The sequence below is a fragment of the Mytilus galloprovincialis genome, chromosome 12 (genome assembly GCF_965363235.1).
Source record: "Mytilus galloprovincialis chromosome 12, xbMytGall1.hap1.1, whole genome shotgun sequence".
Classification (NCBI taxonomy): Eukaryota; Metazoa; Mollusca; class Bivalvia; order Mytilida; family Mytilidae; genus Mytilus; species Mytilus galloprovincialis.
The window spans coordinates 9,925,053-9,948,508 of record NC_134849.1 but is presented as its reverse complement, the minus strand read 5'-3'; the positions used below and the strand labels follow the sequence as shown (position 1 = coordinate 9,948,508).

The 23,456-nt window shown below is 31.9% G+C and overlaps 1 protein-coding gene across 13 annotated transcripts in view; it reads right to left on the bottom strand.

Moving 5' to 3' along the window:
* Positions 1–6,817: 6,817 nt before the first annotated feature.
* Positions 6,818–23,456, bottom strand: part of LOC143054076 (transmembrane and coiled-coil domains protein 1-like) — a 68,449-nt gene continuing 51,810 nt past the window's right edge. For 11 of the 13 annotated variants that reach the window (XM_076226953.1, XM_076226947.1, XM_076226948.1 and 8 more), the window contains 11 exons: positions 22,295–22,472; positions 20,731–20,956; positions 20,369–20,413; positions 19,972–20,004; positions 17,776–17,855; positions 16,657–16,738; positions 14,741–14,966; positions 14,086–14,217; positions 12,794–12,883; positions 12,011–12,189; positions 6,818–11,306 (listed from right to left, as the gene is read on the bottom strand). In XM_076226953.1, coding sequence (XP_076083068.1) covers positions 11,180–11,306; positions 12,011–12,189; positions 12,794–12,883; positions 14,086–14,217; positions 14,741–14,966; positions 16,657–16,738; positions 17,776–17,855; positions 19,972–20,004; positions 20,369–20,413; positions 20,731–20,956; positions 22,295–22,472 — 1,398 coding nt within the window. In that variant the 3' untranslated portion in view covers positions 6,818–11,179. The remainder of the gene's footprint in view (positions 11,307–12,010; positions 12,190–12,793; positions 12,884–14,085; positions 14,218–14,740; positions 14,967–16,656; positions 16,739–17,775; positions 17,856–19,971; positions 20,005–20,368; positions 20,414–20,730; positions 20,957–22,294; positions 22,473–23,456) is intronic. The other 2 variants (XM_076226949.1, XM_076226950.1) reach the window with 2 other exon arrangements.

Sequence of the window (23,456 nt, the reverse complement as noted above, 5' to 3'; positions counted from 1 at the left end):
TTACACACTGATATAATATGGTTGTTAAACATTACAAACCTGCAATCGAATAAGACAATATACACCTCGTGTACTTGCATTAACTTATCCAAAAATATATTTATTTCAAGCCTAAATATTTCGACATATATTTACGTTTTATAAATTTTAGAATTTAATTGTGTCACAAATTCCGGTAAAGATTTGACTAAATATCAATATCCTGATATCGTCAGGTAAATATGCTACTGAGTAAATGGGTAAATACTAGTAGTTAAACTTCTGATTTCATTTTTAAAATGAACTTTTACAACGATTGATTTGTATATGGAGTACAACGTAATAAATCATCGTGTTCTCAGAAAATTTAATTATTATTATTTTTCATCCGGGGAAATAACAGCGAAAAGTGAAAGACAAGAACCAAAAAAGAAGGAACAACATTAATTTGTTCAATTGAAATCAAACACATCTTGAAATAGTGTTGATTAAAAAACTGAGGGGAAATACAAACTTGGTTTTAATTTCATCATCACCATTTTGGTTTTGTTCTACAATTTATCTGGTTTAGTTTCTCAGCACAGTCTCAGTCATTCTCCGCCGCAGAGCTCACATCCACTCCGGACTTATATTTAATTCGTAGGACTACACTGAATATGACATTGTAATAAATAGTGTACTGTGTACACGGAACGAAAACGATCACTTTACGGAGATTGACATTCAGATGTATGTCGTAGTTTTAAAATAAGTTATTGCTTTAGATAAGTTTTATTTGACCTTCTATTACATTGTGTTTGTTTATTGATAATTTTAATGAGTATAATATGAATTTATGAAATTTTGTTGGAATCTTATTATATACTTTTGTAACATGTAACATTTATATGATGATATTGTGTGGGAATATTCATTGGTGACTTCCCCTTTGTATCTTTTGAATCATTGGTTTATGTGCCCTTTTTCTTTACATGTTTTTGTTTAAGTAACAAATAACATTTATGTGACTATATGGTATTGGAATATTCATTGGTGACTTGTGTTTGCATCTTTTGAATCATTGGTGTATGTGCCTTTTATCTTTTTTCTTTTTCTTTTTGTTTCAGTAACAAATAACATTTATATGGTTATATTGTGTGGGAATATTCATGGGTGACTTGTGTTTGTATCTTTTAAATCATTGGTATATGTGCCATTTTTTTCAGTAACAAATAACATGTATATGATTATATTGTATTGGAATATCCATTGGTGATATGTGTTTGCAAGTTTATGTGCCCTTTTTCATTTCATGTTTTTATTTCAGTAACATATTACATTATTTGATGATATTGCGTGGGAATATTTATTGGTGAATTGTGTTTGTATCTTCTGAATTCTTAAAATATGTGACTCTTTCTTTCTTTCTAAATAAATGTGGGCATAAATTTATTATTATATGTTTTTATTCTTGTTGCCATAGAAATTTCAAATGAACAAGGCAAATAATTCACAATACCGTAGATTGGTTCCCCAGCGCAACATTCAGTATGCTACACATATACGTGTACATATACTCGTGACACCACAAATACATGTACATATACTCGTGACAACACATATACATTTACATATATTCGTGACAGTGTATGGCTATCAGCGAATACCGTTTTATATTGAAACAGCAATATTTAAAGTGTTAAAGAGAGATAACAACAGTCTTGAATAAAGGTAACAGTGGCATATCGCTGTTCAACAGTCATATATCGATTGAGAGAAAACAAATCCGGGTTACAAAATAAAACTGAGGGAACACATCAACTATAGGTCGTGGAAGAGAACAACAATCAACAACAGAAACATTTAAATTCAACGACATGCAACAAAGTTAGAAATAAAACGACCTACTAGAAAACAACTGCTGTAATCCTGACTTGGTACAGGGCATTTTAAGCCAAAAATTGGTGGGTTGAACCCCGGTTTGGTGGCTAGACAAACCTCTGGCCTTATGACAATGTTTAATAAACCGCTAAAATGACAACATTAAATTAGTCGAAAACAAACTGACAATGACATGGCAAAAAAGACAAGAATGCACACAATAAAATGTCTTGTCTGTATCATTGAATCAATTATGAAGTCTATAAAATGAAGGTTTTACTTCAAGTATCACATAAACTTAACATCATAAATGTAAATGAAAAGGAGGTCATGGTCTGGTTAACAATATCAAATAGACATCTTAATATCATTCCATACACTAGATTTAGTTGACAAACAGCTTATAGAATCTGATGAACTGGCAATTTTACAAAAACCTACCATTGACCAATGAACCGTGAAAATGAGGTCAAGGTCATACGAACGCTGCCACACATACATTTACACCTCACAATTATAACATATACTAAATACAATTGACCTTTTGCTTTTGATACAAATGCAATTAGAAACGGACCAAACTTCAAAAACTTAACATTTTTCAATGAACCATGAAATTGAAGTCGAGGCATGTACACATAACAGTTATTCCATACACCAAATATAGTTTATCTTTTGTTTGGAGTAACTCAGACTTCAATTAAATACTTCCTGGCGGACATGTAGACTGTGTAAAGGACCCATTTCCCAAGTATAGTTATATTCTTTCACTCATAATAAGTGAGTAATGTGGACTTATTATAATTCGTTGGATACCAATTTTCGAGGGTACAGGTGAACCACATATTCAAAATATTAAAATAAGTACAAATCTTCTAAAGGCTTTGTTTGAACAGATTGGCAAAATCAAGAAATCAAATATCCACGAAAATGCAACTGTTCCTCAATACACGAAGTTAAATGAATCCGCAATATTTCAACTAACAAAAAAAAGTAACTGTTTCCTGAATCAGTCACTGAACCATGAAAATGAAGGTAATGACATTGTCATATGAAAGACAAAAACTTCGTTACATTATGCATCAACACACAAGGTATGTTTATCCGGGTTTTCTACCTCTTCTAATATAAAGCAAAAACAAATAGATTATGCCTTCGTTGCCCCCTTCGGAGTGTGCTACCTGTGTCTCGTCTGTGACTTTTTTCGCAAGCGAAACTAAACAATTAAACGAAAAACAACAGGTTACAAATCACATTAAAGAAAATCAAAAACTGATCAACACGAAACTTAACCAGATTTGGGTTACGGCCTTCTCTCTTTGAGTATCAACACTTAAAAGTGTCAGTCTAAAAACAGAATAGAAATTGATATGAAAACCATCAGAAAGCCGGGTCGACTAAATGTATTTCTATACGTCTTGCAACCATTCTTTCAACAGTGAAACAATGCCTTTAGAAATATTTTGATGCGGTATATTTGACCAGTGGTGTTAATCATATTTAAGTTTCATAATTCTTTTGAAGATCTACTGGAAGTTTTCAATGACTTTGTAATGTGATTTTCCAGGAGAGCTAAAACTTTTCAGTTTCCTACGCTTTACACTTGTATAACCCATTTGTAATTGGATGATCGAGAAAATCGTCTAAGTAAGTGTCTTTGAATAAGTGCTGACTTCTAATAAATCCTAGTATATTTCTAATAAAGATTGATAACGAAACTAAAAGATCTATTCATATATTGATATGATATGATCATACCTGTCAACCTGTGACGATGAAAATGGAGGTCATGACCTGCATTGAAGAATCAAATCTCAGGTCATAACGCGTACGAACTTTTTCAAGCTGAATTTCAGTATTTATGGTACATTTTCTTATAATGTATATCAAAGATATCAAAACATCAATGCATGTTCACTTGGTTAAGTCATTTTAAATCTTATTTATTATTATTTCATTACACTTTTAAAGATTTTTATAAACTTGTGTATCACAGTCTTATGTCCTTTACTTTTTGTCATCATCTAAAATTTATTTTTCAAGTGTAATTTTAAAATGAGACTACTAGCCTTTTAACATACCATGTAGAGGTATTACATGTATGAACATTCATCTCTCGATTGACAAATGGAAGTTTTTAACGACCTTGACTGGCTATACAGCCCTTGCACGGTCGGCCAAAACATATGTATTTAAATTTTACATTATTATGATTTAATCTTTTTCACCCATAAAACGTAAATATAAGGAATAATTTTGAATGGTGACAAATAAGGGGAAGTAACTCTTAGTTGAAATATCTTTGTAAAACAACAGGGCAATTTATTTACGACCTAAAGCTAAGGTAATTGGTGTTAATCAACAGTGTGTTTGACACCAAAGCTGTCAAGTGAAGCCATGCACTTAAATTATGGGTCACTTAATTTGACAGTTTACATAGCTAGATGAACTGCATGTTCATGGAAGAATTACGAATTTGCCGGTATTTCAAAGGAATATTACTTATGAAAATCAATCTCAAGGCTAAGAAATACGGGTGAAATCGGGTCATTTTCGGAATTTCCGGGTTATTTCAATGACCCGGCGGGTGATCCGGGTGATCCCTCAGAATTGTGAAAATCTCGGGTCACACCCGCAGAATCCGGGTCAGTTGACAGGTATGTATGATATTGACAAACTTTCAAATTGTCAACTTCCCATTTCTCAGCAGTAACATATCAGTTGTTCCTATGTATGGTGTCTACATAACTCTATTGAGATGTAACGCTTGTGAATACTTAAATCATTTGGGCGAAGTTTACAAGGGTTTGCCACTTACAAAATAGATTCTCCAAATAGTTATGAGAGAGAATGACTGAAAATTAAAGTTAAAAGAAACCAAAGGGACATTAAAACTCATTAGTCGAAAAAAAAACCCAAATCCATGGCTAAAAAGTAAAAGACAAACAGACAAACAAAAGTACACATATCAAAAAATAAAAATCTAAAGACTGAGCAAAACTTACCCCATCAAGACCTGGGGTGATCTCAGGTGTTCAGGAAGGGTAATCGGATCCTGCTCCTAATGTGACATCCGTTGTGAAAAAAAAATGAAAATCGACACAACATAGTGGTTACAGTCATCATCATGAATTGATTGACCTACACGATTTTTCTGTTTCTTAACTCACTATCGACCTCTTGTCGCAGTCTAGGATATGCATACTTATAGATTATCGTTGATCGTCTCAACGAAATTGATTTTCTGCTTGATCCGGTACGGCGAAAGTGAGAAAAGCAATCGAGTTGAGATGACCAATGATAATCTGTTTATCGCTATTTTACCTATGACGACGATGCCAATTTCATGTCAATTTCATAGACACCGCAGCGTGCCTCCTTAGTGTCTTATATTTTTTTATATCACTCGACTCCGCTGAGAAAGAATATTATCAGTCTGCAAGATCAAAAGGAAAATAGTGATAGAACAGCACAATTGTCTTAAATGTAGTTAATAAAACGCCTCTTTAAGATTTAGATGAAACATGATTTACAAGAAACATTTGTTTTCATTTAATTAAAAGTTGATAATATACTGTAATTGTGACGGTGCATAAGAAGCAGATACACCGTCTCGTTTTTTTTTGTAATTTCGATAATGCAAATGTTGAAATTAAAATTGCAACACTAGAACATGTAAGTTTTGCAAATATTCAAAGTCAGTGAACCATGACTGAAGGTACATGGCTAAGCAATTCCCATGGAAATGAGATGTACCAATGGTAATTAAATACAACTGCATACCAAATACCATTGACTTACCATAAGTAGTTCCCTTTAAACAAACATAAACACAAATTAATACATAATGACTGTGGGGGCGGGGTCAAATAATCTGGTAATGAGATGTGCCAATACTAATACAACTGCATACCAAATGTCTTTGACTTACCACTAGTGGTTCACCATAAACTAGACCTAATCACAAACGAATACATTGTTGACGTCGTAGTCATCGTCGCCGAAAACAGCATACCTATGTCTCACTTACTGACTTCGTCAAGCGAGACAAAAGGTAATGAATAAGGTTCTTAAACTTGATGTGACTTTTTGTGCTTCGTTGTTACATATTTGTTTGTTTAATAGTGATTAAAGATTATAACACCATGTTGACTGCTGTACCCCTATTTTTGCATTTTTTTACCTATTATGTCGGTATTGTATTGTTCAGGCATTGTTGTAAATAGATAATGGAATTTGATGCGACTGTCATACAAGTGAAAGGTTTCGTGCTATAAAACCAGGTTCTATACACCATTTTCTTGATTTGAACATGTCTGTACCAAGTCAGTTGTTTTTCCATTCCGTTGATGTATTTTATCAATTGATTTTGCCATTTGATTAGGGACTTTCCGTCTTTAATTTTCCTCAGAGTTCAGTATTTTTTTTACGATTTTTTTTTTATTACCAGATTATACATTTCACATATAACAAATCACATATCACACCTGATTTTCAGGTGAAGTTTTTTATTAAGCTAATAAATTTGGATATGTATTATCAATGTAAATTTTTTTGTCCTTTACAAGTTTTGGTCTTCTAAAAATCGTTTACTAATAATGAACATATACACTGGTGTTAAACTGATCATCGAAATTGCAGTTACCACAATCCCAACATGGCAGAGCCAAAAAAAGTAAAATCATCTTCTAATTTTCCTGTGTACACATGTTGCTTTCAAGAATTACTCAGTCGCGAGGTTGATATTTACAGTATTGTTGTGTATTTGTCAACTTAGTATAATATGTGGCCTTGTTACCAAAATAATAGCCATAATAAGACGATTTTACTTGTTTTTGGCTCCATCATGTTGGGATCATCGGAACTCCAATTACAATGATCAGTTCAGTTAAACCAGTGATATCCATGCAAAAGTGCGGACTAAATGACATAAGTATCCTTTAATTCTTTTGCTATTTGTCACTAGAGAAGAAAAGACTTGTTTCATTTTATTGCATTGTTTATTTATTTTATTGCACATGCATAATCAATTGCTTGTGCACATATGTTGTCAGTTACAACAAAGTAAAACATGTTGACAATGAAAGTCATGTGATTAGGTCACATGCCAACACAAGTATCATGTGACTTAACATTCAACAACCATTCTCTTACACACTTACACTAACAGAATGGATTAATTATACGTATCTACATGTGATTTATATCAATCAAGTATTAAATGTTAGTAATTCAGATAAAATATTTCAGATAAAATATTACAGATAAAATATTTCAAATAATTTGCCAAATATTCAGCCAATAAAAATTACCTTCTAGGAATGATATTTTTTTACACTTTTTATTGTATGTCAGAAAATTCAGCTAACAGAGAATATTTTTTGGTATTTCAAAGATGACAGGCTAATAAGCGGGTGGAAAAGGGTTATTTTTGTGCAACTTGTTTTGCCAAATTTTTTTCACATGCAGCCGTGAATAAGTTTGTTATGCACTGTGTTTTGTAAAATCGGTCAAAAGATCAACGTGCAAGAAATGTTTAATTGTTCATTCATCGTGAAATGGCAATTTTATTTCACATTCTTCCGTGCAAATGCCCACTTTATCTTTTATAATCTTGAGGCTAAATATGTTATTGTAATATTGACATGTTATTTAGGACTCAATATAAATCTGATTGAAATGTATGTTTCAAAGTAATAAATTATAATCCAAGTTTAATAAACTGTTGAAACAGATATATGTTTCAATTTCTGGTAAGTTTGATAGCATAATGCAAAAATATTGAATTCAAAAAGTTAATATTTAAACATGTAAACTAGGCAGCACTATCAACATCAATGGACCATGACTGAAGGTGCAGAGTCTAACAACCTCCATGGAAATGAGAAATGCCAATGCTTAAAAAAAACTGCAAACAAAATGCCGCTGATCTGTCATAAGTGGGTCTTTTAAAATGAACCAAAAATTAAGCTTGCAAACTATCACAAAAGGTTTAAAGTCAATAAACCATAAGGGAAATGGGGGGAAATGGGGAGGGGGGTGGGGGCTTATTATCTCTGTAGAACTATAACTTACTTATACAACTGCATACCAAATATAAATGCCTATCTTATTGCACATGCATAACCAATTGGCTGAGGGGACTGGGACAAATGATTTCCATGGAAATGAGAAGTTGCAGTTCTAATACAACTGCATACCAATGGACAAAGAACTAATTTTATTGTTTTATAATAAAAGGTCAGCTTGATACCCATGAAGAAAGTACTTTCAAAGTAATGATTTCTTTCTGTATAGGTCAGCCTGATAACCATGAAGAAATCAGTTCATAGTTATGATTTATGTCCGTATAGGTCAGCCTGATACCCATTAGAAAAGTTACCTCATGGTACAACTTTTATGTTAGAGGTCCTGATGTATTGTAGTATGAGAATATTAAGTAAGAACCTACTTCAACACAACAGTTAAAACAAAGTCTTTGGTTGTAATACAATATATGGCAACAATTGGATAACTAGGAGATAGCAATAGGATATAAATTAGTTCCATTAGAACTTGTCAATCAGAGAGATGATATACTGATGTAAATGGTCACTGCAATCTACATTAGGTTACTGGGAGAAAACTATTATTTTTTCTACGTGAAAATGAATACCAGTAAGTCAGGATTACAGACGGAATATCATAACGATGTTTTTTTGTCATAATAGAGATGTTTTTCTGTCACTTTTTGGGGTAGATCACAAATCATTAAATCGTCAAATTTTTCTTTTTTAAATCAGGTCTGTTGATATTTTTCTATAATAAACAACAATATCTGTTTAAGTTAATCAGCTGATCTCTAAGAGATACAATGTTCTAAACAATCATACAACATTCCATTACATGGAATTCCAGGGTTAAAAATTAAAACAATTCTACCAAACATGCATATATCACAACACAGTGAATAAATTAATAATTAATCCATAACAAAATATACATCTAAACACCTATAAACAATACCATGAAAACCAGCACTGACAAAAAGAAAGGTGGAAAACATATGTCACCCTGCCCCGAAAAAAAAAAAGAAAGAAAGAAAGATCGCTATTACAGCTCTTCTATAAATGCATACAAAGCAAACCTTTGATCAACTTGCTTGCTCTGTTTGTTTGAATGTTTGTAAACAATAGGTAGGTAGTCTGTTCAAGTCTGTTTACTATATACTGGAATTTAATTGGACAATAAACATTAATTTCTTTTCCTGTCAATCTTTATTGTCCAATCAAATCCCAGTATATATAAAACATACTGTAACTCTGCCTACTGTATCTATTGTTTGCAAACATCTAAGCAAACACAGCAAGCAAGTTGATTAAAGTTTTGTTTTGTATGCGTTTATAGAAGAGCTGTTAAGGAAATCAAATTTGTCCCAAAAATATATAAAACTTGCATGAATGAGAAAATTAAAATTTCTTTGTCAGTATTTTTTTTTAAATTTAAACAATTCTTACAGTATCTAAACACAATAAGTTGAATTTCTAATTCAGGAATACAGTTTTGGGAATTGTTTTAAATTGACATATATCTGAGAACATTAGATGACTGATGAAAGACAGTTGATGGGAAGTACTTGTTCAAAGAACATCATAAAAATGATATCTACCACTAAAAAAACATGATATTGAAAAATGTCCCAAATTGAATAAATAGTGAATTTGACCAGCAAATTACTTCATACAATAACTAATGCTTTGAGATCTGTAAAAACATAAATGTAATGTTAAAAACTATCGAGCCCTTAAATCCCTTCAAAGAAATAATGCATATGACTCTAACAAAAATAGTGATGTATATTTATGCACAATATTACAAATGGGAGGAAAAAGTCTCCATTTTTATAACGAAGAGAACTCTTAATCATTAATTACAACATATTTATTTCTCAGTTGGCACTGTTTAATTGCATCAATAATAATAAAACTTTTGGCAATGTTAAACGACTGTAGGCATAACTGTGTTTAAAGTATCCAGTTATTAAAATGTAACTAAGCAGCTTGCATACATTCTTTAGCTTGTGATTTTAAGTCCAAATTTTTGGTAGGTTTCTTGTTGTGCAGTCTTTAGATTTCTATGTTATTTTTTGACTCTGATATTATTATTTTTTTTATAGTTTTCGGATTATTTAGCATGTCAATGTTTTATGTTTTAGACTTGTGAGTTTGAATATCACTTTGGTATTTTTTCTTTCTGTGTTATGTTGTGTTTGTTTTCTAATAGACAGTTTCTAAAGTATTATTTTCACCAAAATAAAAAATTCACAGTATTATTACATTGTCTTCCATAACATTTAATTTACAAAAAGACAAAATGCCTCTCTTTAAAAAAAAAAGAAATAATAATAAATTTATTATCTCCCTTTCCAACATGTCCCTTTTATATTAATATTTAGATTAAAATTCAATTTCTGCCCTTTGCATTGATTGGCAATAATGAAACAATGGAATTTCAAATTATGTGTAAACAAATGAATATCTATGAAAAAGTCTACATGTAAGTTACATATAGAAGTGGTAATATAAAAATCTGTTAATAGGGGTTCCCAGAAAACAAAACCTGTCATTGTTAATGCTAAATGGGCTGATCAATATTAAATTCAAACATTTTCCATACAATAATCAATTGCATTTAAAATAAAAACTTTTAACAGCAAACTATTAAAATCTCTTAAATCAACATACACATATTAAAAATCATATGCTCACACTTAACAAAAAAATGGCCATGTACAATAACATTTTCATTTAAAACAGTTATCATCACCATCTAATTAAAAATACTTAATCACATGAAGAACTACAATGTAAAACATTGTCATCAAAAGAGCACTTTTATCCACACTGACAACTGTCAGTAATTACTGACAATTACTGACAGTCAGTATTCCATCACTTTGATTGACAACATCCAGCACCAAATACACAAATCACAGATTCTAAGCAGCTCTTCAATTGGTCGAAATAACAACACTGATTATAAGCAGTTCTCCCATTGGTCGAAATAGCAGTACAGCTTGTTTCTGATTGGACTATCATTATAACAGCACAGCTGTTAACAACCTATAATTTCAGATCCATAAAGACAGATTCCTCGTTCAATTCCTAATTGTTCACTGAATATTGAATGTAAAAATGTGTTCGTTGCCACCAGTCAAGAAATGATTTCTCCCTTTGAAGGAAAAAATGAATTCTCCCTCTGATTGAGAAATATGTCCTCCTTCCGTGAATATGAGAAGATTTGAATAATTATTGGATATGTCCAACTACCAGATCAAGTTTCAATACTATTACCATCCTCGTCACCTTTGTGGAAATAAACTACTCAGAAAGTTAAATATAGATCCTATTAGGCTAGAGATGCCGTCCCAATTTCTGAACATCATCACAATACTGACAATAAGAACAGTCGTACTCAAAACTCTTGTCCTGAAAATACAGAAAAATACATTAATTACATGACTACATACTAATCCATCAAAATGTTATATAACAGTTATTGCAGGAAAAAAATTGTAAAGGGTTTGTGGTTGTTGGTGTTACTTCTGCAATTGGTGTATTGTTGACTGTAAACAAAAATAAGTTCATTTATCAGAATTTAAAAAAAAATCAAACTTTTTCTTTATGTTTATTGTAGGATTGGCATGTCTTGCTTTCCTCTACGTTGTTTTCCTGGAATAAACCTAAATTCCATTCAAGGAATAAAACTTCCCCAAGTAGGAGAACATATACTGAAGGTTAAAATTGTACAAATTAAAAAAAAAATTATGATATCACAAAATGGCCCTTTCAGTTTGGCCTTTTCCAGATAAAACAGTATGGAGGGTCGGAAGGCACTTTTATCAAAATTTGATGGGTGGTGTTTAATTGCTTGAACATTTAAATGAAATGTCTTAAATAAAATTAATGCATGTTGAGGTCTAATAAAAAGTGCCTTCCCCCCCCCCCCCCCATACAATTATCTTTGGAACAGCCCTTACTTAAAAAAAAAAAGAAATATGGACCAAATGTATTAAATGAATTATTTTTTTAGCAAATAACATATGCATGTAGTAAATGTTATATATGAACAATTTAATTACCCATTAACCTAAAGTTTCATAATGGTGAACTTTTAGAGTATTTTAGCTTACCTGTTGGCTATAAATGGGGCAAGACAGTTGGCAACTGTGGATACAAAAACAAGTATAACAGCTAATATAGCCAAAACAACATTCAGTAACTTGGTCAACAAAGTTCGAAAGGTCACATTCTCAACCATCTCCATGGAGATAATCTGCTGCTGTTGCTGCTGGAGCTCCATCTTTGTGATCTAAAATATAAAATATCAGACCTAAAATAAACTTTTTACACATCGTGATATAATTGGTCAAGATTTACCCAAAATTGCTAATTGACCCACATTTACATATTTGTATCAAAGATCTTATACATCAAGAAACAAGGATATGCAGGCATCTGAGATCAGATTTAAAAACAAGAATGTGTCCCCAGTACACGGATGCCCCATCCCTACTATCATTTTTTATGTTCAGTGGACCGTAAAAATGGGGGGAAATCTCTAATTTGGCATTAAAATTAGAAAGATCATATCATAGGGAACATGTGTACTAAGTTTCAAGTTGATTGGACTTCCAACTTCATCAAAAACTACCTCGACCAAAAACTTTAACCAAAACTTTAACTTGAAGAGGGACAGACAGACGGACGAACGACAATGGCCATAAATGGGGCATAAAAATCATACATTTTATGTTGATCTTTAGCCATATGTACATGTTATAAGATCAACTGTTACCGCAATATATTTTTTGAGTCTTACCACTCTACAACTTGTTTTCAATTGTAATCATTCTGTCAAAGAATTCGGTTATATCACTGGTTCTCTCCAGTGACAATCTCTATGTATAACATACCCTTGTGGTACAGTTCTCTAACATGTCATGTATATCGCTGGTTCTCTCGTCAAGTCTGTATTCTGTTTTCTCCTCCATACCAGTTATATCCTGTTCAAGAAAGAAGAAAAATAACATTAGAAACTACAATTGATGCCGTGTCATGTTGCCTGCAAAATATTTATCAGTAAAATATAAATACAATAGAAAATAAATTAAGAATGTGTCCCCAAGGACACAGATGATGCCCCCACTTGCATAAAGCATTATAAAGGGACATGACTCAAGAACTATAAAAGTGATGCTACCAAAAATTGTAATTGATCAGAGTTTTGTGGTAATAAGTATTGCGTATAGGTCTCATAATATAAGGTTAGGACAAACTTAACCCTTTCGCCGATGAGTCCCGGTTTACCGGGATTCACGCTTCAGACAACTGACGATGAGTCCCGTTTTACCGGGATCGGAATACATCTTTTATGTTTCCCGCTCAAAACAGTGCAAACATGAGTTATCTTTCTTTGATTACCCGGATGAAAGTGTAAACATGTCGCTTCCGTTTGTTGAAAACCGTGTCAAAATCAGACGAAATTTACGGAATTTACGAGAATTTGAAATGAGGGAACATTTTTTTTGAAAGAACATGGAAGAATTGAAGCCAAACTAGTATACTTTTTTGATATAAAATGTCGTTTTATGAACAAAACACTTGGAATGGACATCGTTCAGTGTGAGGAATTTGTACAGCCTCATAAAATTTTTCAAAAGTTTGCCGTTTTGGGTTAAAAAATTACGATTTGGGGTCAAAGAGCAGAATTTTGAGAATTTCACCTAGATAATGCCGAAAATTTGAAAATTTGAATATTTTATGAGGAAAAAATTATCAAAACATGAATAAAACTGTGAACATGGTGTTAGTGAATGAAATAAATACACAAATAACTACAAACAAGTTTTTATTGACATTTATTATGAAGATCTCCCACTTGAGCAATAGTAGCCAGGGAAGCCATCGTCTCAGAGTAGCTTCTGTCTGGGCAGCAATCGGTGAAAGGGTTAAGTTACAGAACAGGAACTAAATATTTTGGAATTTTTTTTATTTATAAATAGCCATAATTTGATAATGATTAAAGTGACGCCCCCAAATTTCAACTTACCTGAAGCCTGTTATCAAATTTCAAGAGATTTTATATATAGTGTCTAAAGAAAAATGTCACTAATTTCATAAATGGCCACTATGTGTTAGAAAACATCTAACGGGAGGCCTACAGACATACAAGGGTAAAACAGTAGAGACCCTTCCCCCCTCCTACCTGTCGCAGATTCTGTATTTCATGTTGCTGTAGTTCTGTCATGTCATTAATCTGTACTTCTAATCTTTCTACCCGGTAACGTTCTTCTTCTAATAAGGTTTTTAACATAGCTATATCACTCTGGGCAGTAATCTGAAAACAGAGAGTACACCTATATCAAACCTTAGTCACTCTACATAGCACCTCTACTTATACCATTATAAATTTTATAATGGTATGAGTATAAATATAATATAAATATAAAAGTGAAGAAATTTGGTTTGATTGCCAAGGAGACAGCTATCCATCAGGGAATCTTTCCACAAAAAATGGTACAACTAAAATTGATTTGAAGTTTTACTTTAAATTCCCGTCTTTAAACTATGATTTCTATTTGTAAGATTTTTTGTGAAATGAGTCTCAGAGGTCAAGACATTGATGTAAGCAATTCCCTTTTCAGAATCTAATGCATTCTGAGTAATATTTCCAAAAGGGTACACCAAAACGTTGTGATTGGTTTAAAACGTAATGAGAAATTGAAATTCAACCAATAATGTAACATTATTTTCATTTTGGTTTATGCACAATGAGATAGTTCTTTAGACATGTTAGATTTTGAAAAGGTGAATTGTTTGATAGATTCCTGAATGACCTTGTTGATAAGAATCTGTCATACCTTATAAGTTTCAAACTCATCAGACAATTGTTGGACAGATTCCTGAATGATCTTGTTGGCCTCATGTGATTTCTGTAGTTCCTGTATGATTGGTTCCAGATTTATTGACTGCTGTATAACAGGAAGTTGTTGTGATGTATGCTGGGAGGCGGACTGTGGACTATTGTGATACAAGCCTACGGATCCTGATGTCACACTGGAGTTATCATCGTCCGAAAATTTGAAACTAGAAAAAAAATAATAGTTTTACTAGTTACACTCTATAAAGCATGATTTCATTTTGTTAGTTTGTTTTTATAATTTTTTACGTTATTTCGAAAAGACAGAAAAAATATTAGTCATTCCTTATAACTTAATTCTAAATTCTGTTTCAACCCAGAGAAAATCGTGAAAAATGTTGATGACGTGACGATCACATGACAAAATTATGTCTTCGAGCTAATAGACAAAACACTGTCAGCCAATCAGAAGAAGTGTTACATCCAAAATTAAATTATTTCCTATTGTTGATTTTTTTCCATAATCAAGCCAGAATTCTAATAATTTTACATAGGGATAGTTATTATTTCACCAATGCAATATATGTAGATGTATATATATATTTTTAGAAGTGCTGATATTTTTTCATTTGTGATGCTAAAGGGCCCCGCCCCACATGTAGATCTGGATTTGCTAACCACTTTCTAAATGCCCAAGATTACCTATTTGACTTATGAGTAATGATTTTTTTTACCTGTCTTTCACTTCTTTTCAAAAACAGTTAACTGTAGCAGGCACAGCATTTTACAATTGTTCAACATTCTTTGCAAAATAAATTATGGCGAATTTTTTCAAGGTGTTTTTTTTCCATATTGAAATTAATACTAAACTACCTTAAGGATTTGATATCCCATTTTTGCAACAAATTAAATCTGGAAATAATCAAAGTGTTTCAAAGTTGAGAATATGTTTTATTCCTACAATTCCCGACCATGTCTGGCTATGGAAAAATTTCCAAACATTGTAAATGCACGTATTACATATCATCAGCATGCATGATACAAACAGAAAGCAGACGACATCAGTCTCATTTGTAATTTATAATTTGATGTGACTGTCATACAAGTGAGTGGTTTAGCTAGCTATAAAACCAGGTTCAATCCATAATTTTCTACATAAGAAAATGTCTGTACCAATTCAGGAATATGACAGTTGTTATCCACTCGTTTGATGTGTGCCGAGTTTTTGATTTTGCCATTTGATTAGGGATTTTCTGTTTTGAATTTTCCTGGTGGTTCAGTATTTTCGTGATTCTACTTTGTACTTATAAGTGTATGTTTTTATATATATGTATGTGTGTATGTTGTGTGTGTTTTAATGTGAGTGTTATAAAGATGACATCAGCAGACACAAACTTGAACTCACACCTAGCTAAACCTCTGTTGATTAAGGGAATGAGTGTGTGTATGTGTGTGCTAAAAAGATTTAAAAAAAACACAAGACAAAATCCAACTCATTTGTACTCACACCTAGCCAGTAAAATGTATTGGTTATGGATGTAAAGGTGTGTATGTGAAAAAAAGACAGCAGTTAACAGCAGACAAGTACTTGTACTAACACCTAGCTTAGGTAAGCAGTCTGTTGAATAGGAGTGTAAGTGTGTGTATGTCTGTTGCTTGCATCTGTATGTATGTATGAGTATTGCATGTGTGCATGCTGTGTGTGTTTATTGTGTGTTCTTGTTGTGTATGCAATACAAACAGCAAGCAGTTGTCTCAAAGGCAATCATACCACATCTTCTTTTTTATATGTACCTGTAAGCATAACTAGCTGGCAGTGTTTATTGCATGTGTATGTATGTATGTTGCATGCATGCATGTTGTGTGTGTGTGTGTATATGTGTTACAGACAGAAAGCAGACGTCAGCAGACACGTACTTGTACTCATACCTAGCTGGTAATGTACTGGTCTGATTTTTTATCTCCCCTTCTGGAATACTTGTGTCTTCTATCGATGTCTCTGTAATATCAATTATATATACACAATTACTACACAAACATTTTTCCTTAATTTACCTGCAACTTATTCAAAATCCTAAACAAGTGCTTTCAAGGTTAAAAAACTTAAGACTGATTGTAAGTATACAGAATTGTACATGACCTACGATCAGTTTTTGTAAAACAATGACTCCATGCCTTCAAAACAGAGCAAAAATTTAAACCTTTTTTGTATGTTAAAAAACTTTCCAAGGCAGATTTTTTTCATAAACTAGTGAATGTAGATCTTAACTAATATATTATGGAACATAAAATTGAGATTGGAAACAAGGAATTGTCAAAGAGACAACAACCTGACCAAAGAGCAGAAAACAGCCAAACAGACTATTTTCTAAGATACTTTGGAGCATGTTTTGATTGCCCCATTTACATATACTGACAATGATAAATCTGTCTAAAAAATTTGTGAACAAAAAAAAATCTGCAATTTTTCCATTTGTAAAGGGCCATAACTTTAGAACAGTAATAGTGATGCCACTGAAATTCAAACTTTATTTGTGTTTTCTGCTTATTAGCATTGTATATAAGATTGATAACATTTGATTAAGGACAAGTTTTAAAAGTTAGAGAATGGAAACAGAATTTAGCAATTTTTCCATTTGCAAAGGGAGATAACTCTAGAACCTTAAAAGTGACGCTACCATAATTCGAACTTTATCTGTGTTTTGTGGTAATAAGCACTGTGCATAATTTTCATAACATTTTGTTGAGGTAAAGTAAAGTTAAAGAATGGAAACCAAATTGGGGACGTACAAACGTACAGACTTACAGACAGACAAGGGTAAAACTAGATGCATTAAAGCAGAGGCATAAAAATGTATATATAATGCATAAACTCTTAAATTATGCACCTTCATTAAAATTTTGAGGACCATAGAAACAGATGTAAAGGTCACATGACAATACTTTGACTATGGACTTAAAAACTTTCATCCAATCAGAAGACATGTGACATCCAAAACTAAATTATATACATGTAACACGAGCCTTAATACTTACTCAGTTGGCTGATATTATCAGCACTTCCAAATTTATTCTTTATCATATGAGCTAACTGGCTTGGTTTGGCCTTTATATGACTGAAAATTTAAATTAGATAAATATTAGCATATCCTATTAGCACCATACATTTATAATTCAAAGCTATGTACGATCAAATTTTGTGGAATAGATTTTTAAATCATCTTTTTTTTGTCATGGTGTAGTTATATTCTTAACATATTTTAACTATATCCCTTATTGAATCATGCATTATTTGTGGAAAGTTTGTTTTTTTTCCATTTTTTTTCTTTGACCCTCATGTTTTGTTGTCTTTTGTTGGATTATGGGAGGGGAAGAAATGGGGTAACTAAGGAGTGGTTCATCCAGAATTCCAGAGAAAATTATGTGTCCAAAACCGAACTCCTGTGTTTTTTTTCCTGTACCGCAATATTATTTATTCCTGAATAGCAAAATTCCTACTGAAATAACTGGCTATTTCCAAATTTCCATGAATTAAACTGCTAAATCCCCAATTACCTAAAAGGATCCTTTGGCTATTTTTGTAGCTTTCCTTGGTTCTTTTAACTTATTTCACAAAATTTCAGACAAAACAGCACATTTTTGGAAGAATGTGATTTCTAAAGAATGTGATCTAAAGCCAGAAATATTTCCCAAATTAAAAATACTAATCAAGTCTATACAGAAATATTCAAGAAAAGAATGAGAATTGGAAAAAAATAATTTGATCTCCCGCAACCAAAATCCTCCTCACAAATTACTTACAAAAGGGGAACATTCTTTTGAAATTTGATATGCAAACTTTAAATTTAATTTTCAAGCCTCCAACTCCTTTCTTTAATAATTCTTATTTACAAACTATTAAAATTACATAATATCAACCAGTTAGCAATGGTTAGATCAATAACTGTATATTTGTATAGATATCTAACCATCAGCTTAACATTCCACTGATATGAAAAATATCCACCTGAGATAATATTTCATTAAATAGACAACCTCCCACAATTTCAATGTCAATTGAATGCAATGTATAACATTGATTTAAACTGTACAACATGCACATGGACTTATCAGAGGGTCTGGGAGGGGTTGACAGAATAATGAATTTGGCAGAAAAAACGTACTAGAAAGGGAAAAAATACTAAATATTTTTTGAGAAAAGAATGCTGAATTACAGAAAAGAGAATAATGAGCTAAATAAATAAAGGATACAGGAAAAAATGGTCAAACAATCTAAACTAACTAAGAAACAAACGATGTCCCCCTTTCTAACCCCATCCAGATCCTCTTCTAACAAATTCCTCATTACTTTGTAGTATTAAGCTGTCATATTACATTTTGTCTGTTTAAATAATACTGGAGTATAAATTCAATAAATGTTAAATAGCATTAATGGCAATACACTTCCTGAATTGTTCCAATGGAAACTTCTGATCATATTGATACATAAAGAGTATTATTGGTAAAATTGGATTATAAATGAGAAAATGACTTATTCCCTGCTGTTAGGACAGAGAACATCAATATAACATAAATTTATATGATAAATATATATGTACATATATATTATAGTTAATATAAATTATTTAACCTTATTCATTTATTGACTTCAGAAACTGAGATGCTCAAGTTAAAATTGTGGTCCAACACTTGAAGATGGCAGGATTGTTTTTGGGACCTTGGAATTTGGCTTTTATTATTGAGGAAATTTGGGATTAGCACTTTTTGGGATCCTCGAAAGAATGCCATATTTTTTCAGTAATTGATTTTTCTGGAAATTAAAGACAAAAACCTACATTAGTCTTCAACACAACTTTTGGGGAGAAATGTTCTATGTTTTCTATACACACAAAATCAACAGAAGAAAGTAAAACATTTCAACCGTATCGTACGAATAATAGGCTTTGTTTTACTTTTTACAGCAGATCGATCTTACTTGACAGAGTAACAGGATATCCTACCACAGAGAGGTTTACCTGTCTAAAAATTATGTACTCCGGAATCAAAGGTCAAGTTAAATAAATGAAAATAGTCTGTTTTATATATACAGTTACAAGCCCTCTTCCCAAACATAATCAAAATAATTGGTGCTACTGAGATGCTTAGAATAAATTTGACAAAACCGTTTACACAAACATTCCACGGATTTTAAAGAGTTATGTCCCTTACAATCTAACTATATATGATACTTACTCTTTAGCACCTTTGATATTTCCAACAACACCCCTGAAAAATACATAGATAAAATATTTAATGATGGGTCTATTAATACAGTGTCTTCAATTATTTTTTTGAGGGTACCAATTTTTCATGGATAGCGGAAACTAGGATTTTCATGGTTTTACCAACATCTGCCATTCATTTAACATTTAAATTCATGGTTCGTCTGTAGCCAGGAAATCAACGAAAATTGGTACCCAATGAATAATAATGAATCCACATTATAGAAAATCTTAATTTAAAAAGAATTTTTAGTGTGTTCGTCCATGCTTGTATTTGTTTCAACATAAATGACTTTTAATAAAGAATGTCATTCAAGTATGTAATATTTCTATGATATTATTTCCAACCTATTAATTTATATACTTACCCAGAAAACCCTGTAATACCATCAACAATATTTGCACCAACTCCCCTACAAACATAGAAAATAAACAGTAAAAGTGAAAATCGTCAATATTGCAATTGACCTCCATTTCGTCTTCAGTGACAACATATTATATTTTGACATGTTTGCAAGCTATATTGGAAACTGTTGGCAGCAGCCTATCTGCCCCATCACCTTACTTTAATAGTAAACTTGGTTAAAAATCACAAGTTTGAAATCGTATATCCTTCAGACAGTAATACTGTGATTAAAATTTCACTCCTTATGTTTTATAAGGTTAAATAGCATGCAATACAATAGAATCTAAACCTTGTTTTAAAAGTGTCTATGATACAAATACTTACTTAAAGCCTTGACCCAGGTCTCGTAACCGCTCTCTAGCCTGTTTATGTCCGGTAAATCCATATGTATCTAGGTCATTCATTCGTTTATGATAATTTTCTACTTTTTTAGTCAAAGCACTAATAGTTTGTGTTGATTTCTGATTTTTCTTTTCAAATATTGTCTTTATTCTTTGTAGTTGTTGCTTGTCAGCGTTTGACGCTAGTCGTAAATATTCATTCACATGTTCTGAAAAATAAACAGATTATTAATATTTTTCTATATAGCTATTTAGAGGTTGTTTCATCTATATATAACAAAATCCATATTTATCAAAAGGTTATATCCTAACTATACGACTGCCTATCGTTCTTTTATTTTTAAGCTATGTTTTCTTTGACTGTCCATAGTGTAGTGTTAAAACACTAATTCTTTGAGATGTGTTTTAATTGATTCTTGTCTCTGATGAATGATTTTTAATTATCAATTGTTTTTAGGGCTTTCACCTTCACATACCCTCAAATAATTCGTTCATGTAAATTTAACCTGTTTACATAATTTGTAATGCATTTTTTTAACAAGAGTGCACACGCTGAAATGTCTTGCTTCTTATTAATTACTAATCATTGATATTATGTTGATAGTCCTAAATATAAAGCTTTATTACAACTGTCACATAAACTTAATTAACCAAGAAAACTAAACATTGACCAATGAACCATGAAAATAAGGTCAAGGTCAGATGAACCATGCCAGGTAGGCATGTACAGCTAACAATTTTTCCATACAACAAATATAGTTGACCTATTGCTTATAGAACAACAGACCAAAACACAAAAACTTAACACTGAGCAATGCACTGTGAAAATGAGGTCAAGGTCAAATAAAACATGCGTGACTGACAAATAGATCATAAAATATTTCCATACACCAAATATATTGGACCTATTGCAATTAGTATTAGAAAAAAAGACCAAAACTCAAAAAACTTAATTTGACTACTGAACCATGAAAATGAGGTCAAGGTCAGATGACACCTGCAAGTTAGACATGTACACCTTTCAATCATTCCATATACCGAATATAGTAGACCATAAACATACAGTATAAGAATAACAGACCAAAACACAAATTATAACTTAACTATAACCACTAAACCATGAAAAAGAGGTCAAGGTCAGATGACACCTGCCAGTTGGACATGTACAAGTTAGTCCTTCCATACACCGAATATACTAGACCTATTGCTTAATGTATCTGAGATATGGACTAGACCATCAAAACTTAACCTTGGTTTCCTGTATGAATGGTTTTATAATACATGCAGTAGTCATTTTAATGCCTTTTAAAGCCTGCTGTTTGTTGAGAGCTAAGACTCCCTGTTGAATGCCAAGTTTTTACCTATAATTTTACTTTTTACACATTAAGACTTTGATGGAGAGTTGTCTTATTATCACTCATACCACATCTTCTTATTTCTAATAAATACTCTGCCATCTGTGTAACTACTGCAAATTCAGAAATATTTGCGTAAATTGCTAACCAAAATTGTATTTTTCAGAGTATCAAAAAGATGATTTTTATTACCTTCTTTGACAGCTTGTTCTCCTTTGATGTTTTCCATTGTTTTATTGATCTTAGTCTGTAGGTTCTCCTTGGCATGTTTTGTCCTCTCCACATCAGAGATAGAACACTCTGTCTGTCCATCAACTTCATCAAGGGCACCTTCTCCACTGCTACCATTGTCCCTGCTACTCACTTCCTCCTGTAACAAACATTATCATTGGTTACTAAATATGTAACATACATTGTGATTGGCTGTTCAATAAGTGAATGGTTACTGAATATGTAATGAACATTGTTACCAATTTGTGAGTACAATTCAAGATGACCACATGTTAAAAATTAAATGCTTTGCTGAGTGCAGCCTAATACAACTGCAGAGATCAAACCCTTAACAGTTGGGGCAAGTTTGGACATAATAAAGGTTTCTGACACAAAATAAATGAGGTCAAAGATCATAGAAAGTTGAAATATTGTCAGATATAATCAATGTTAAATGAAAACAAGAGGCTCTCAAGAGCCTGAATCGCTCACCTTAATTCTTTTGGTTAAATCTCTCATCAATGATTATTTTGGCTTTTCAATTTATTTAAATGTTTTTTGGATCGTCCTATTTTCTTCAAAAGCCAAAAAAAATAATCATTTTCTCCTATGTTCTATTTTAGCCATAGGAGCTATGTTTCTTGACATACAAGGAAATAAAATATAAAATTTATACTAGATACTCTGAAACTCATTTAGCCTAAGTTTGGCTGAAATTGATACAGCAGTTTCAAAGGAGAAGATTTTTTAAAGTAAGTCAACATAATGAACAAATTGTGAAAAAAGTCTTTAAAGGGCAATAACTCCTTAAGGGGTCAATTGACAATTTTGGTCAAATTGACTTCATTGAAGATCTTACTTTGCTGAACATTATTGCTGTTTACAGTTTATTTCTATCTATAATTATATTCAAGATAATAAACAAAAACAGCAAAATTTCCTTAAAATTATCAATTCAGGGGCAGCAACCCAACAACAGGTTGTCTGATTCATCTGAAAATTTCAGGGCAGATAGATCTTGACCTGATAAACAATATTACCCAACGTCAGATTTGCTCTAAATGCTTTGGTTTTTGAGTTATAAGCCAAAAACTGCATTTGACCCCTATGTTCTATTTTTAGCAATGGCGACCATGTTTGTTGA